Genomic DNA, 18023 nt, shown 5'->3' on the forward strand with positions numbered 1-18023 from the left:
GGAGAAGGGCAATGAGGCTGGTGAGGGGTCTGGAGAACAAGTCTTATGAGGAGCGGCTGAGGGAACTGGGGTTGTTTAGCCTGGAGAAGAGGAGGCTGAGGGGAGACCTCATCACTCTCTACAACTACCTGAAAGGAGGTTGTAGCGAGGTGGGTGTCGGTCTCTTCTCCCAAGTAACAAGCGAGAGGACGAGAGGAAATGGCCTCAAGTTGCGGCAGGGGAGGTTTAGATTGGATGTAAGGAAAAATTTCTTTACTGAAAGAGTGGTTCAACATTGGAACAGGCTGCCCAGGGAAGTGGTGGAGTCCCCATCCCTGGAGGTATTTAAAAGATGAGTAGATGAGGCACTTAGGGACATGGTTTAGTGGGCATGGTGGTGTTGGGTCAACGGTTGGACTCGATGATCTTAAGGGTCTTTTCCAACCTCAATGATTCTATGATTCTATGATTCTATGATAACTTCCTTTCTGAATGAGTCAAGTGAAGCAAGAAAAGCTCCTAGAGTATTCATTTCTATTTGACACAAGGGCAAGATATACAGGGCTTAGAATAGAATAGAGTAGAGTAGAATAGTTCAGTTGGAAGGGACCTACAACGATCATCTAGTCCAACTGCCTGACCATTTCAGGGCTGACCAAAAGTTAAAGCGTATTATTAAGAGCATTGTACAAATGTCTCTTAAACACTGAGAGGCTTGGGGCATTGACCGCCTCTCCAGGAAGCCTCTTCCAGGGTTTGACCACCCTCTTGGTAAAGAAATGTTTCCTAATGTCAAGTCTGAACCTCCCCTGATGCAGCTTTAAACCATTTCCACAAGTCCTATCACTGGATCCCAGGGAGAAGAGATCAGCACCTCCTTCACATCCCCTCCTCAGGAAGCTGTAGAGCAATGAGGTCGCTCCTCAGCCTCCTTTTCTCCCAACTAGACAAACCCAGAGTCCTCAGCCGCTCCTCATAGGGTCATGCCTTCCAGCCCAACAAAGTCACCAACTTTGTTGCCCTCCTCTGGACACATTCGAGGACCTTAGCATCCTTTTTAAATGGTGGGGCCCAGAACTGCACACAGTGTTCAAGGTGAGGCCACACCAATGCTAAATACAGCGGGATAATCACCTCTCTCGACCAGCTGGTTATGCTGTGTTTGATGCACCCCAGGACGCGGTTTGCCCTCTTGGTTGCCAGGGCATACTGCTGATGGCTGTTGAGCCTGCTGCCGACCAGCACCCCCAGATCCCTTTCTGCAGGGCTGCTCTCCAGCCACTCCTCTCACAATTTATATTTGTGCCTGGCCTTACTCCATCCCAGATGCAGAATCTGGCATTTGGTCTTGTTAAATTTCATGCCATTGATGATTGCCCAATGCTCCAATCTATCTAGATCCCTCTGCAAGACTTGTTCACAAGACAGAGTGTGTGGAAGACAACTTCCTGACACAGCTGGTAAGTGAGCCTACCAGGGGAGGTGCCTCGCTCGACCTGCTGTTTACAAACAGAGAAGGACTGGTGGGAGATGTGGTGGTCGGAGGCCGTCTTGGGCTTAGCAACCATGAAATGATAGAATTCTTGATTCTCGGTGAAGTAAGGAGGGGAGCCAGCAAAACCGCAACCATGGACTTCTGGAGGGCAGACTTTGGCCTGTTCAGGACGCTGGTTGAGAGAGTCCCTTGGGAGACGGTCCTGAAGGGCAAAGGGGTCCAGGAAGGCTGGACGATCTTCAAGAAGGAAGTCTTAAAGGCGCAGGAGCAGGCTGTCCCTGTACGCCGTAAGAAGAACGGGCGGGGAAGACGACCGGCCTGGCTGAACGGGGAGCTCTTGCTGGGACTCAGGAAAAAAAGGAGAGTTTACCACTTGTGGAAGAAGGGGCAGGCGACTCAAGAAGAGTACAGGGATCTCGTCAGGTCATGCAGAGAGGAAATGAGAAAGGCAAAAGCCCAGCTGGAACGCAATCTGGCCGCTGTCGTTAGAGACAACAAAAAATGTTTTTACAAATATATTAACAACAAAAAGAGAGCCAAGGAGAATCTCCATCCTTTATTGGATGCAGGGAGGAGCATTGTCACCGAGGATGAGGAAAAGGCTGAGGTACTTAATGCCTTCTTTGCCTCAGTCTTTAACAGGCAGACCAGTTATCCTCAGGGTATTCAGCCCCCTGAGCTGGAAGACAGGGACGGCAAGCAGGATGAACCCCCCATAATCCAAGAGGAAGCAGTCAACGACCTGCTACGCCACCTGGACACTCACAAGTCTATGGGGCCGGATGGGACCCACCTGAGAGTGGTGACAGAGCTGGTGGAGGAGCTCGCCAAGCCGCTCTCCATCATTTATCAGCAGTCCTGGTTAACGGGGGAGGTCCCGGACGACTGGAGGCTTGCCAATGTGACGCCCATCCACAAGAAGGGCCGGAAGGAGGATCCGGGGAACTACAGGCCTGTCAGCCTGACCTTGGTGCCGGGGAAGATTATGGAGTGGTTCATCTTGAGGGCGCTCACAAGGCATGAGCGGGACAACCAGGGGATCAGGCCCAGCCAGCACAGGTTCATGAGAGGCAGGTCCTGCTTGACCAACCTGATCTCTTTCTATGACCAGGTGGATGAGGGAAAGGCTGTGGATGTGGTCTACCTGGACTTCAGTAAGGCCTTTGACACCGTCTCCCACAGCATTCTCCTAGAGAAGCTGGCGGCTCACGGCTTAGACAGGTGGACTCTGCGCTGGGTCAAAAACTGGCTGGACGGCCGGGCCCAGAGAGTTGTGGTGAATGGAGTTCAATCCAGTTGGCGGCCGGTCACGAGCGGTGTTCCCCAGGGCTCAGTTTTGGGGCGGGGATTGATATTATAAATATCAATATCCAGATCATTGATAAATATTTTTATCATAGATCTGGATAAGGGGATTGAGCGCACCCTCAGTCAGTTTGCAGACGACACCAAGTTGGGCGGGAGTGTTGATCTGCTCGAGGGTAGGAAGGCTCTGCAGAGGGACCTGGACAGGCTGGATCAATGGGCCGAGGCCAACTGTATGAGATTCAACAAGGCCAAGTGCCGGGTCCTGCACTTCGGCCACAACAATCCCATGCAGCGGTACAGGCTTGGGGAAGAGTGGCTGGAAAGCTGCCCAGCAGAGAAGGACCTGGGGGTGTTGGTCGACAGCCGGCTGAACATGAGCCAGCAGTGTGCCCAGGCGGCCAAGAAGGCCAATGGCATCCTGGCCTGTATCAGAAACAGTGTGGCTAGCAGGAAGCGATCGTGCCCCTGTACTCGGCCCTGGTGAGGCCGCACCTCGAATACTGTGTTCAGTTTTGGGCCCCTCACTACAAGAAGGACATTAGGGTGCTGGAGCGTGTCCAGAGAAGGGCAACGAAGCTGGTGAAGGGTCTAGAGAACAAGTCTTATGAGGAGCAGCTGAGGGAACTGGGGTTGTTTAGTCTGGAGAAAAGGAGGCTCAGGGGAGACCTTATTGCACTCTACAACTACCTGAAAGGAGGTTGAAGCGAGGTGGGTGTCGGTCTCTTCTCCCAAGTAACAAGCGAGAGGACGAGAGGAAATGGCCTCAAGTTGCGCCAGGGGAGGTTTAGATTGGACATGAGGAAAAATTTCTTTACTGAAAGAGTGGTTCAACATTGGAACAGGCTGCCCAGGGAAGTGGTTGAGTCACCATCCCTGGAAGTATTTAAAAGACGTGTAGATGTGGCACTTAGGGACATGGTTTAGTGGGCATGGTGGTGTTGGGTTGACGGTTGGACTCGATGATCTTAGAGGTCTTTTCCAACCTTAATGATTCTATGATTCTATTCTATTCTATTCTATGATTCTATGATTCTTCCTCAAGAGAGTCAACAGCACCTCCTAATTTATTATCACCAGCAAACTCCTGCATCCAGATCATTGATAAAAATATTGAACAGAACTGTGCCTAGAATTGAGCCCTAAGGAATACCACTGATGACTGGTTGCCAGCCAGGTGTAGCCCCATTCACTACAACTCTTTGAGCCTTGCCGTTCAGCCAGTTCTTCACTCAACGCACTGCGTACCTGATCATGTCACAGTTGGACAACTTGTCCAGAAGGATGCTGTGAGGGACAGTATCAAAAGCGTTACTAAAATCCAGAAAAACTACATCCACTGCCTTCCCTTGATCCACTAGGTGGGTGACCTTATCATGGAAGGATATCAAATTAGTTAAACAGGACTTTCCTTTTGTGAACCCATGTTGACTGTGCCTGATGATTGCATTGTTCTTTAAATGTCTTTCAATAGTACTCAGTATGATCTTCTCCATAATTTTTCCAGGAACTGAGGTTAGTCTAACAGGTCTGTAGTTTCCTGGGTCTTCCCTCACACCCTTCTTGTAAATTGGAATAATGTTGGCTAGCTTCCAGTCAGGGGGGACCTCCCCAGACTCCTGAGACCTTTGGTAGCTGATCAAGAGGGGTCCTGCTGTAACATCCGCTAGCTCCTTCAGTACTCTGGGGTGAATCTCATCAGGCCCCATGGACTTGTGAACATTCAGCTGATACAGCTGGTCCCTTAGAATTTCAGTGTGCACAAATGGAAAGTCAGGGTTCCCGCACTCATGGTCCTCTGACTCAGGGGACCGGCCAGCCCAAGGTCTATCAATATTATTAAAGACTGAGGGAAAAAAAGTATTGAGCGCCTCCGCTTTTTCTTCATCCCTATTAGTCAGGTGACCATCTTCAATAAGGATCGCTCTAATGTTTTCTTTAGACCTTCTCTTGCTATTTAATGTACTTTTAAAAAGCCTTTCTTGTGGTCTGACACAACACCAACCAGTTTCAACTCTGAGATTTGGCCTTTTGTGTCTTCTCCTTGCATATGCAAACCACGGCTCTGTAATCTTCCTGTGAAGCCTGACATCGCTTTCAGAGATCATACAATTCCTTTTTCTCCACAAGTAGTTCCCTGTTCAGCCAAGCTGGTCTTCTGTCCTGTTTGCTTGACTTTTGACACAGTGGAATTGCCTGCTCCTATGCTTCTAAAAGGTGCTTCTTAAAAACTGACCAGCAGTCGCCGACTCCTAAGCCCTCAAAAGCAGATTCCCAGGGGACACTGCTAAGTAGCTCCCTGAATAGCTTAAAGTTTGCTCTCTTGAAATCCAGGGTAGCAACTCTGCTGACCTTGTTTCTCATTACACCAAAGATTTTAACCTCAACCATTTCATGATCACTGTGGCCAAGACAACCACCTACCATCACATCTCCCATGAGCCCTTCTCTATTCACAAACAAGTCTAGGAGGGCATCTTTCCTACTTGGCTCACTGAGTACTTGTGACAAGAAGTTATCTTCCACAAACTTCAGGAATTTCCCAGACTTGCTCATCACAGCAGAATGGAATTCCCAGTTGATGTCTGGGAAGTTGAAATCTCCCATAAGGACCAGGGCTACCGATCCAGAGATTTCTCCTAATTGCCTATGGAATAACTCATCAGTGCTATTGTCCTGGCTGGGCAATCGATAGTAGACACCCACTACGACATCTGCTTTGTTTTCCATCCCCCTAATCCTCACCCAGAGGCTTTCAACCACATCATCCCTAACTGTAAGGGCTGTACAGTCAAACCTCTCCCTTACATATAGTGCAATTCCTCCACCTCACCGGTTTTGTTAAACAACGACATGGACACGCCTGTTTCTTCCAATGTCTCTCCCCATTGCTGGGAGAATTGAGGAAAACACTATCCGTGCTCCTGAATCTTTTAGCATTCTTCCTAGGGCCCTGAAATCTCTTTTGATCAACCTTGGACTTCTTGTTGCAACATCATTAGTACCCACATGAAAGAGCCAGAGCGGGTAATAGTCTGAAGGCTATGCAAAGCTCATCAGTTGTCTGGTGACATCCCTGATTCGGGCCCCAGGGAGGCAGCAAACTTCTTTGAAAAGAGGGTCTGGTCTGCAAATGGGTGCCTCTGTTCTGCTCAGGAGGGAGTCACCTATGACCATAACTCACTGTTGTTTCTTCTCAGCACTGCTCTTAATGCAGCTCTTGTTGTGAGGGGTCAGTTGATCTGACCTTGGTGAGAGTACTTGCATAGGTTCTTCCTCTTCTATCTCATCATGCACTTTGTCTACCGTACCAGAGCCTCATACCTATTCTGTAAAGGTAGCTGAGAGGGTAAGGAGGGGTTCCTCTTACAGCTCCGTGCAGTAACCTGCTTCCACTCCTCCCAATCCCTTCTAACACTGCCTTCCTCCTGGCACAAAAACAGATCCTGGACCTGCCTCAGTAGTGGCCATGCTGAATTGGCTTGTGTGTACAAGAGATGGCAGAGCACAGCTCCATTGGTCGATCTCCTTCTCAGACTTTTGCAGATAGATCAAAAAACTAGGCAGGACAGGTCCATCAAACAGAGAAGAAACAAAAAGTTGAAATGTTTGAAACAGGAAACATCAGCTAAAATGCCACATCTTTCATTAGGTCAAACCAGAAAGCTGTTAGGTCAGACTATGATTATCAGATCAGGACTTCCTTCTGAGGTTTATTTTATTTATTTATATATTTAATCTAAGCTGTAACTGTTCCATCTGAAGGTATAAAATATTTAAACGTCTCTGAACCAGCAGAAGCTTGTCTTATTTCAGTTCAGGAAAACTTGCATCATGGGCTTTAAGGAAACATACTTTGCTTACAATTCTTGCTCCTATTAAATACAGTGGAAACATTATCTATGGTTTTATAACACCCCATTACTAGCTTTTGTTCCAATGGTGGTGGTGGATTGTAGTAGTGAATGTGAACAAAGGTACCTGTCTTTGGCTACAGAAAGTTGGAAGAGGACAGTATGTTTTAACTAGTCCCATCTAAGTTAGTAGCATGCTTCCAGCTTGCTGTTGCTAACTCCTTTGTCTTTCCTGGGGTTGCACAACTCTAACAGGGTGCAGTGTTCAGTTAAATGTGCCTAAGTGCAAAGAAAAGTAAACCCAAGCAGATCTTGTTTTATCAGAATTGCTTTCACTATTAAAGTTCTAATTCCTTCTTTTGTCATTGCAGCAAAAGCTGTCAAAGGCTGAGAGAAAGGTGAGATAGGAGAAAAAGGTCATCTCCACAGGCATTCAAATAATATGAACAGAGCTTCTGCAATCAACATACAAGGAAGTGTACCCAAAAGTGATCTACAGTCCCATAGTGGTCCTGTAAAAGGTATTGACACAGCAGCATTATACCCTCAAAAGATCTCCTACATTTACATGACAACATTACACAAATTCCATCTGAAAAATAATCTTTATTATATATACAGGAGTACATGCCCCAGGAAGCTATAGGTAAAGTATTTGGTCACTGAATTTTATATAGTTGAGGAAGTCCACACAGATAATCAAGGATGGTGCGCAAATGGATATATAGTGCCAATGTTCTGGACCTCCCAGAGATCCAGTTATTTTAGCTACCATGATGAAATCAATCCATCCTCAAACAGGCTTTGTTCACTGGCTAGAGAATCTTAGTTTACCAGCAATATCAAAAGAACTACCTCTTTCCCATGGGAAAAAACGTGACTGTTAATGCTCTAGCAAGAGGCAGATACAATCCTTCTGGCAAGTACTCTGAACAGAATGACCACTTGATCTCTGACAGGGAACTCAACTAGAACTATCTTCTTTGCATTCAGCATTGTCCCTTTGGAAGAGGGCAGTCTCAATTCCAGGACATATTCAGGAGTTCTTTAGAAAACACAGCTTTCCATATATCCTGTAAGATCAAGTCCACTTCCATCAGTTTGCTTTAGATTCAGACAAGTCCAATGACCAGCACTAGCTTTCTACAACAGGCTTTTCCTAAAGCAGAGATGCCAGAAGGTTTCAGAACTCTATTCCCTTCCACAGCGCAGGGGGGACAGTTTATTTCTGGAGCTTCTGCCTTTGATTTAGGCCCACATACCACATTATGGAACCCTTCAACCCTGTACAGGTCTAATCTTGTGACAAGGGTTCAGTGGATGAAAATGCAGGAGCATAGCTGTTCTCATTTCAAGAGGTATGCAAGCACCTTCCATCGTGAGAGGTGCACAAATGCTATAAACAGCAAGGTTATTAACTTAGAGCTAAAAAGTTTCGTTTCCTATTCCTTTTCAATAACTAAATTACTGACATTCTTTTACAGGCTTGTCAGGGCAGACATATGACTGTTTTTAAATGGAATGCTCAGCAGGTCCAGATATACTAATTTTGGCCTTTCTTCAACAGGAGATGCAACTGAGCAGGAAACACAATTTTGAAATTCAATTCGTGTTCCTTAAAGTGTCCACAACTTCCTTAGGATATGCCTTTCAAACAGCACTGAGCCACAGAGCAAATCTAAGGGATAGAAGAAAGAGAAGAAGCTTCTCTTTCTTATATCTAGCTACAGGGTTTCCCCAGCCCAACTCACTGATTCAGTCTAAGAGGGGGAAGATCCTGCAGTTCCTAGAAGTGTTGAAGTACTGCAGCAACTCAAGAATATTTTTCTTACTCCTACCACAGCACAATACTATATAAAATGAGTGGTGCTACCTCCAGGTACAGGAACAGATGCTGTCCTTGAAGCTTGTAGCACGAGGACCCTGGCGCAGAAAATGTACCACTCACTTAAAAACACTGAAGGAATAGCAGATGTCCTGGAAACAGATCCCAAGCATCAGCACTGGCTGCTGCATACTTATACTGCAAGCAACCCAGGTGCAAGTTGCTGGGTGCAGCTGCTCCTTAAGGGCTGATTTGGAAAAAGAAGGCAGCTGGGCGAAGTGCTACCCTGTCGATAGAGAATGCAGGCCCAGGGATTACACAGAGGGCTGTAGCTCAAGAAAAGGCTGTTATTCCTGTTTATAGGTGGCCTGTAAAGCACAGGAAGAGCAGGACATGGAGAGCAAGCAGATATATGGCCACTAGCAGAGGCAAGTGGGTCCGGGAACAGAAGAGAGAGCGTAACAGGCGTCGTAGTCCAAGGATACTCCGAGTCTGGAAGAGTAAAAGAGAGACCAGTCAGTACCAGGAATGGATATGTCCCCAGATGCCTTCACCCAGAGCTCTCCAGACCGTGAAGATAAGTTTATTTAAGCTAATGAGCATGAACCTTCCCAAACCCATTCCACTGTCAGATTCGACCTCTAGAGCCAATCCTCAGTAAAATATTCCCCTTCCCCTGGTCTCTGCAGGTTTCTCATGAACCAGCTCTCTCCAATTCTGCTTGAGAAAGGGCAACAGAATGCAGAACACCTCCCTCTAACATTTGGTCCCTACAAATTTCTAGCCCCTCCAAGTGAAATATAAACAAATGGATCAATGGTACTTTTCTGCTAGAGCCTCGAGCTACTGGGAAACCTGATTCACTCTCTGGCCTAGAAGGAGAAAATGATTATTTATTTGTTGCGTTCTTTCACCCTTGCAGCTGAAAGGACTTCTGAACCTGTTGAACAAGCTGCCCCCTACTCTACAGGGGCTCTTCCAGGAGTCCTCAGACAACGTAACATCTACTGGCAAAGTTCCAGCAGAAAGAAAAACCTGTCTATTCTAGTAACAAACCCCAAGCATGAGCACAGAGTAGCATTCAGTTATGGCTCTTGCCGTAATTCTGCTGATGCTGCTCTTGAGAGCACCACCCCCAAGTCTTGAAGAGACCAGAGAACAAACTCCTCAGCAGGCCTTCATCCTTAGCAAAACAGGACAGGTGAGTGCCAGGCTGTCATTCAGTACAGTGAAAAAGCAACTCTCCATTTCAGCTCCCAGCCTGACTGATGCAGGTTAGAAAGACAATGAGTGAGGAAAAACTGAGATGGTTCCTAAACAAAAGGGCAGACTTTCCAGACATCGCAGATGCTAGGACCAGTAACGCATATACTTCTTATGCAGGAGATAGCACAGTGTTTGCACAGACTTTGCCTCTTTGCTCACCACTGAGGCCTTGAATATTCCACAAGGAACCGGGGACCACATTTTAGGCACAGACAATGCTGGCCTACATTTTAGTGACCTCTGAAATTTAGTCTGCTTATGCAGACTGTAGCAGAGCAACAGTCAGAACAAAATGTGGCTTTTGGCATGGAAAACAGAGCAAGACAAGAGCAGAAACCTACACAAACCTGAACAGATTTAAATGTGCCTACAGAAGGATTTAGCTGCTATAGGTTCACAGTTTTCAGTTCACATTTTCTTGCATCAGCCAGGGCTCACATCATTGACAGCTGTGAATGTAAATTCTTACTTTGCTGAAATTATCCATGGAGTCAATCAGCAAGGAATGCTCATGACCTGGAGTCACATCAATGCTAGCACTTAAGGAGGACGCCCACTCACTTGGCTGCAACCTGCTGCAAAAAACATGAAATTAAATTCAGTTTCTTATGATGCCCCAAACCAACACTGTAGACAAGCTTAGGAAAGGAGGTATTTCTTCAAAAAGTAATCAACCACTGCAAGCAAGCCATGGCCTCACTTGACAAGAATTGGGTTTCATTTGTACAACTGTAGTGACTCCTGAGCTCAAGCTGAGCAGAAGGACTGGGTGATCCAACTAGCAGTAGTCCTCCTTCCTCCACCAGGAGGCTGGTGAATCTGTAAGAGAGTAGGCATATTGTGCTCTCTATACAAGTTATACTTGCTCAGTGCCAGCCACTTCCTGTGCCCATAGTCATAGCCATAGTCAGAGAGAAAAGTAAAACTTCCATACTGCATTATGTGCAGTTTACCATTCGTCTCCAGTAGAAAGGACAATTCAGGTGCTGGCAGTGGAATCCTTTCTTACCTAATTTATATCCTGTCACTTCAAAACTCATGATTTTTTTGGTGCTGGTTTTTTCATTTTGTCTTTCAGGAATTGCAAGCTCTCTAACTTAACTGAGGTCTCTGTGTTCTACATGGGGGCTTTCAAGTGAAATTTCATAGTGTGTGACTTGAAAGAAGCCAGGGCAGATGATTTAACTGTATATTTTAAATTCTATGAAATTATTTTGGAAGCCAGCTCTGGTCCCAATAATGCTGGTTCTTGCTAACTATTTTCTAGTGACAAATATTCAAGATTGATAAGATACTATTAAAGGATGAAATGTGGAAGCAGCACAGTCAAATCTTCGGGCTAGCATTAGTTGTGAAGTGAAATCAATTGTAGGAGGCTTTCATAGACTTTAATGCTAGAAGGGGCTACAGTTGTCTGAGCTGTGTAGCAATTACCAGGGAACTTTATCCAGAATTCTTCCATACAGACCATTATCTTTTGGCTTAATCAGCATGTCTGTCAGAAGAAAGCCATTGTTTTCATGTAAAAGACTCCAATAGTGAGGTTTATTTTAACTACCAGGAAATGCACAGCACAACTGCCTACAATCAAGTTACATGATAAAACCCACTTTTATAGTCAACAAGGAGAAACAGGCATTTCTAACGTGCAACTCACTGCATCCTAATCCTAACATCTAGTCTAGGTCAGCCTCCTTTTCTCTGCTGACTAGAAGGGCATCTTACATAGTCAAGTAACCTAGGAAACACAGCGTATTGGGTATAAATGGCAAGGTTTTGGTAACAGGGAGTTGCAGGGGAGAGCTGTGTGGCAGGATGCCATGAAGTGCCCTGTACAAGTCACAGCTGGTTCCAGCTGGCTTGGCAATGGATGATGCCTCACTGTGTGCCAGAACTACAACCAGAGGAGCATATGGTGCCTTTGCTCAAACATTTTTAACAAAGGGTGGTAGCTGCTAGGGGAAGGAGGAAATGAGTAAGAAACAAGGAGCAGCAGAGAGAAATCACTGCATACTGATCCCAGCCTCCTACGCTGCCCTTTGCCTCACCAAAGGGACTGAGTGTAATGTATGGTGCAAACAATGGGACTGGATACAAGGAAGGGGGGAGTAGAGGTGTCTAGACTGAAGTTGAGCCTGGGAAAGGCAGGCAGAAGTGTCTTCCCTAAGTGTTTAATTGTTTCTCAATACCCAAATTAATTAAAAGTTTATGTTAATTGGCAGTACATTAAAATTGAGTGACATTCTTCAAGTCAAGACTGTTTTGCCCATGACAGACAGGTGCTTACTGAGGAGACAAATCCCCTGGAAGTATGAAAACTCCTCTTCTGCTTTTACCCAATTCCCAGTCTCCAAATTATATTTTCCAGTAGTTAATTTAACTCCTTGAGAAAGCTGGCATCTCATTTCTAGTCAGAATTTGTCTTAATGTCTAGTCAGTTGTCTCATTCTATCTTTATCTACAATTGAAGGATAGCCTCAACATCAGGAAACACTTTTTTACTGTAAGGGTGACTGAGCACTGGCACAGGTTGCCCAGGAAGTTTGTGAAGTCTTCATCCTTGGAGATACTCAAAAGCCCTCTGGACGTGGTGCTGGGCAACTGGCTCTAGGTAGCCCTGCTTGAGCAGGGGCATTGGACCAGATGACCTCCAGAGGTTCCCTCCAACCTCAACCGTTCTGTGATTCTGTGATGTACATGGTATAGTCATTTCTATGCCCCCAGTGACATTCAACAGAAGGATGTAATGAAGTGCAAATGAACACAGAGCTAGGATCGCCATACTTTTATGGTGATACTGCCTGTTTGCTCAAGCTCCCTCACCTCCTGATCTGATCCTGTGCTGCAGAGAGCGCCTCCTCTACAGCAAGACGACGGTCCCGTTCTTCCTCCAGCTGCTCCTCTACATACCTCAGATCCTGCTTTGTGCTGCTATGTAAACGTTCTGTTTCAGACAACCTGCCAGAAAATAACCAAGCATATGCCAAAAAAGGGCTAATTCACGGACTATTCTGTTTCTATTGTATTCACTGATGCAGTATGTGAACAGACTCCAATTCCCTTCCACTTCACACAGAAGACTTAGTTATCTTTTGTTAATATATTTAAATTATTTGGAAAGCAAGAGAGAAGATAAATCTCTTGAAGCTTCTGTGTCACATCAGGAAGGAGTTCCTTTGCTCTGTCATCCATGGCTCCACCTTCTGAAAATTATTTTGAAAGAGTATGAAGAATCATGTGCTAGATCTTAGTTCCAAGAAGGTTACAAGGAATCATGTGCTACGTCTCAATTCCAGACACTCTCAGGCTAACAGCCTTCAGACCAGAACCATTGATATACTTAAGCAGTTACTGAGGACCCAGCCATCAAATCAAAGATATTAGTTTGGCTGGTGATGGTCAACTGGAATTGCTGCTGCATGTTGTCTCTTCTTTTTTTGAAGTTCTGTCCAAAGAGATAACTAATGACAGCTGTCAAGTGCATATGACAGTTCCTCCACTTCCACAAGGTCCTAGTGTGGAACTAAGGTACTGACAGAGAGTAACAGAAATAGGCTCATCACTAACCCAAAGACCTCCATCAGGACTAACATTCCCACCCCTGTTTTCTCAGGCTTTCTTTACCTCAGCTGCAACTCCTGCAGTTCTGGTGTGTAGCTGCCTCTCTGAGGCTCATTCTTTTCTTGGGGTGCTCCTGGAGCAGCATCTGTTGCAAACAACTCCTGAAAGAAAGCATAAATGTATGGCAGATAGCACTGAATGAAGAGGATAGAAAGTAGTTATAATGCTCACAGTTAGTGGAGCCATCTGCCATAAGCTTTTCCCTCCCTTGCACCAAGACAACCACCCTTACCATTCCCTTTTCTGCAGACTGCAGCTCCTGGAGCTGTCTCTCAAGCACCAAGCAGCGGTTCAGAACCTCGTTGTAGTGCTGATGGCTCTCACAGATGTTCCGACTGCTACCGCGCAGCTGGAGGGAGAGGGCATTTTTCTCCTCGAAGACCTGAGATAGCTGAGAAGAGAACACAACTGCTAAGTAAAGAACTCATATTTTTGTGAAAGCAAGATTGTTCTCTGTGTAACTGAGGGTAAGAATTCTATTGAGAACATGGGAACTGCCACACTGCATATTACTAAGGTCCAAAGACCAGTGATAATCTCCAACAGTAGCTTGTGGCTAAGGTTTCCAGAACAGGAGTCCCAAAACATCAACACGATGTACAGAATAACACACTTCCAAAACAAGATTTCTCAAGTGCTGAGATTGACCTAAACCTTTCAGAAATATCATCAATTAAATTATGATTTTATATTCTTGCTTTCTCCTTGAATGCAACACTTTTTCTGAAGATTGCTAAATTCTGAGTCTTCCATTTCAATGTGGGAATCGGACTGCTTGTGATTCTGCACTGAACATACAGAAACTTTTTCAAGATCGCAGGCAGCACTGAAGATCACAAGCATGCCTTCCAAAGGAGGGAATTCCTTCAGGAGTCTAGAAAGCGGGAGGCTAGAAAGAACTCCCAACAATAGAAATGGAACCTGGAAACAACTTTCTTCCCATAATCTCACTCTCTGGTCCCTTTGTTTGGTCTCCCCTCTCTCTCCCACATTGTCATCCCCCCCCCCAGTTTGTCCTCTCTCTCCCCTCTCCCCTTCTCTCCTCTCTTTCTTTCCTCCTCCCTCCCTCTCCTTCTCTGTCCTCTTCCCTCCTCCTTTCTCCCTCAGGTCACTTTAGAGAAAGGGCACTAAAATTCAGTGGCAACAAAAAAGTTGCTGATTCAGACACTACTGTTACTGATCCTCCTGAATGTGATCTATATATGGCCTGGAATATCCCTCTGGTCCATTCAGGTCAGACCTCTCCCAAGCTCTTGCCCACCCACAGCCTACTCACTGCAGAGAGAGCAGTGAGAAACAGAGAAGGCTGTGCAAGCACTGTTCAGCAACAGCTAATACATTGGTGTGTTATCAACACTGCTTTAGTCACAAATCTGTTACACAGCACCCTAGGGGCTGCTATGAAGAAAATTAACTCCATCCCAGCCAGTGCCAGTACACAGAGCTTTTAACATCATCACCTACGGTATTCACATTTGGAAACTAAGGAGCTATGAACTACAAAAATGAACTGCTACGTAGTCAAAAATTGGCTGGACCACTGGACTCAAAGGCAATGATCAATGGCTTGACAGCCAGCAATGAGCAGAATACTCCAGGGGCCTACCTGGGGCACATATTGCTCAACACTGACAGCAACAGAAGTTATGACATAGAGTATAATGTCAGCAAATTTGCAGCCAATATTGAATTTTGGGGAGTGGCTGACATGACAAAGACTAAAACTTCAATCTGGAGGGACCTTGAGAAACTTGAGGATTGGGCAAACGAAATCTCAAGTTCAATAAGGAGAAGTGTAAACTTTTGCACCTGAGGCAAAACCCGTGCATCAGCATAAGATGGGAAGAGTCTGCCAAGGCAACAGCTCTGCTGTAAAGGACCAGGGAGTTACAGCAGTTGCCCAGCTGAATACAAGCCAAGAGTACGTCCTCATTGTGAACAAGGCAAACTGTCTACTGGGCTACATTAGGAGAAGCAAGGCCAGCGGACTGAGGGAAGTTATTACCTGCTCTGTTTAGTACCAGTAAGACTGTACCTGGAATACTGGGACTGGTTTTAGGTCACTCATTTTCAGCTGGGGAGGTCACAGTTGACTGGAGATTAGCAAATGTGACACCCATCTACAAGAAGGGCCGGAAGGAGGATGCAGGGAACTACAGGCCTGTCAGTCTGACCTCAGTGCCGGGGAACGTTATGGAGCAGATCATCTTGACTGCCGTCAGGCGGCATGTATGGGACAACCAGGTGATCAGGCCCAGCCAGCATGGATTTATGAAAGGCAGGTCCTGCTTGACTAACCTGATCTCCTTCTAGGACAAGCTGACCTGCTTAGTGGATGAGGGAAAGGCTGTGGATGTTGTCTACCTAGACTTTAGTAAAGCCTTTGACACCGTTTCCCACAGCATTCTCCTAGAGAAACTGGCTGCTCATGGCTTGGACGGGTGTACTCTTCACTGGGTAAAAAACTGGCTGGATGCCCGGGCCCAGAGAGTTGTGGTGAATGGAGTTCAATCCAGTGGCGGCCGGTCACAAGTGGTGCTCTCCAGGGCTCAGTATTGGGGCCGGTCTTGTTCAATATCTTTATCAATGATCTGGATGAGGCGATCGAGTGCACCCTCAGTCAGTTTGCAGACGACACCAAGTTGGGCGGGAGTGTTGATCTGCTCGAGGGTAGGAAGGCTCTGCAGAGGGACCTGGACAGGCTGGATCAATGGGCCGAGGCCAACTGTATGAGATTCAACAAGGCCAAGTGCCGGGTCCTGCACTTGGGTCACAACAACCCCATGCAACGCTACAGGCTTGGGGAAGAGTGGCTGGAAAGCTGCCTGGCAGAAAAGGACCTGGGGGGTGTTGGTCGACAGCCGGCTGAACATGAGCCGGCAGTGTGCCCAGGCGGCCAAGAAGGCCAATGGCATCCTGGCCTGTATCAGAAATAGTGTGGCCAGCAGGAGTAGGGAAGTGATCGTCCCCCTGTACTCGGCCCTGGTGAGGCCGCACCTCGAATACTGTGTTCAGTTTTGGGCCCCTCACTACAAGTAGGACCTTGAGGTGCTGGAGCGTGTCCAAAGAAGGGCAACGAAGCTGGTGAAGGGTCTAGAGAGCAAGTCTTATGAGGAGCGGATGAGGGAACTGGGGTTGTTTAGTCTGGAGGAAAGGAGGCTGAGGAGAGGCCTTATCCCTCTCTACAAGTGGGTGTCAGTCTCTTTTCCCAAGTAACAAGTGATAGGACAAGAGGAAACAGCCCCAAGTTGTGCCAGGGGAAGTTTAGATTTGATATTACAAAAAATTTCTTCACCGAAAGGGTTGTTAAGCATTGGAGCAGGCTGCCCAGGGAAGTGGTTGAGTCACCATCCCTGGAGGTATTTAAAAGACACGTAGACGTGGCACTTAGGGACATGGCTTAGTGGTGGACTTGGCAGTGTTAGGTTAACGGTTGGATTCAGTAATCTTAAGGGTCTTTTCCAACCTAAACATGGTTTAGTGGGCATGGTGGTGTTGGGCTGACTGTTGGACTCGATGATCTTGGAGGTCTTTTCCAACCTTAATGATTCTATGATTCTAAATAATTCTAAAATGGTAGAGAAATGGTAAGGAGTCCAGGAAAAGGCTGCTGAGATTGTTGAGAGATTGGAGCACATGATGCCTGTGAGAGTTGGGCTGCTTTAGCCTGCTAAAGAAGAGGCTTAAAGGGTCATTTTACAATAGCTTACAATTAAATTAAAGGGATTCACAGTAGACAGAACCAAACTCGTTTTGATAGTGGCAGAAAATATAATAAGGGGCCATAGCCACAGACTGTGGCTTGGAAGAGTCAGACTAGATATTAAGAAAGATATTTGCATTAAAAGTGTAAAGCAGCATTGGACAAAGGCCCACAGAGCTTCTGGAATCTCTAATCTTTCACCACGCAGCTAGGCAAAGTCATGGCTCACCTGATCTAATGTTGGTGACAGTGCTGCTTTGAGCAGCAGAAGGATGTACTAGATCACCTACAGAAGTCTCTTCTAACTAACATTTCTGATTTTGTGTTACTTCACTAAATGCCCACAAGAACAGAAAGATTCATTCCTGCTCCCTGAGCCCTATTCAAGCCTACCCTCTTCCCCACGTTCCTCATCCCAGACTCTGGAAGCAACTATAAGATATAATTGGTACCTTGCTGTTTAACTGCTGAATTCTGAGCTCTTTTTGGTGCAGTTCTTTCAGGCTGTCACTTAGCTGGGCCTGGAGATGTTTTGTCTCCATTTCTAGGCTTGAAAAGTCCCCTCTCAGAACTTCTGAAGAAATCTGCCAGAGAAAGAACAATGAAAAATATACCGCACACGTGACAACCCACTCTCCTATTAGTCCTCTCTGTTTAGTATTCCAAGGTCAAAGCCCAATATTATTTCTAGGCCTGGAACTTGATCTGCTCAAGCAAAACAGCAAATGGGGAATAAACAGAAATATCCTAAAAGCCATCTGAAAATCCAAACAATTAGGAAAGATCATTGAACTTGCAAATATGATGGGTCCTTCTCAAAAGCCGTCTTAAAGCTGTGTACAATAGGAAGGAAAAAAAGCATATGAATGAGAACAAGAAAAACAAACAAAAAACCAATGCAATGTCCACACTGCTCTCATTCAACACAGACTAAAAGGTTAGCACTGAAGCATTCTCCTGGAAAGCATCACAGGC

The 18023-nt window shown here is 46.1% G+C and overlaps 1 protein-coding gene across 4 annotated transcripts in view; it reads right to left on the reverse strand.

Annotated features, from left to right (window-relative positions):
• Positions 1-7219: 7219 nt before the first annotated feature.
• GOLGB1 (golgin B1) overlaps positions 7220-18023 on the reverse strand; it is a 53502-nt gene continuing 42698 nt past the window's right edge. For 2 of the 4 annotated variants that reach the window (XM_076342845.1, XM_076342757.1), the window contains exons 18-23: positions 17501-17632; positions 13578-13736; positions 13349-13446; positions 12548-12682; positions 10194-10296; positions 7220-8950 (exon numbers count right to left, since the gene is read on the reverse strand). In XM_076342845.1, the coding sequence (XP_076198960.1) occupies positions 8816-8950; positions 10194-10296; positions 12548-12682; positions 13349-13446; positions 13578-13736; positions 17501-17632 (762 nt within the window). In that variant the 3' untranslated portion in view covers positions 7220-8815. Of the gene's footprint in view, positions 8951-10193; positions 10300-12547; positions 12683-13348; positions 13447-13577; positions 13737-17500; positions 17633-18023 lie in introns of all 4 variants that reach the window. The other 2 variants (XM_076342662.1, XM_076342575.1) reach the window with 1 other exon arrangement.

This window comes from Aptenodytes patagonicus, chromosome 1 (assembly GCF_965638725.1).
Source record: "Aptenodytes patagonicus chromosome 1, bAptPat1.pri.cur, whole genome shotgun sequence".
NCBI classification, from domain to species: Eukaryota; Metazoa; Chordata; class Aves; order Sphenisciformes; family Spheniscidae; genus Aptenodytes; species Aptenodytes patagonicus.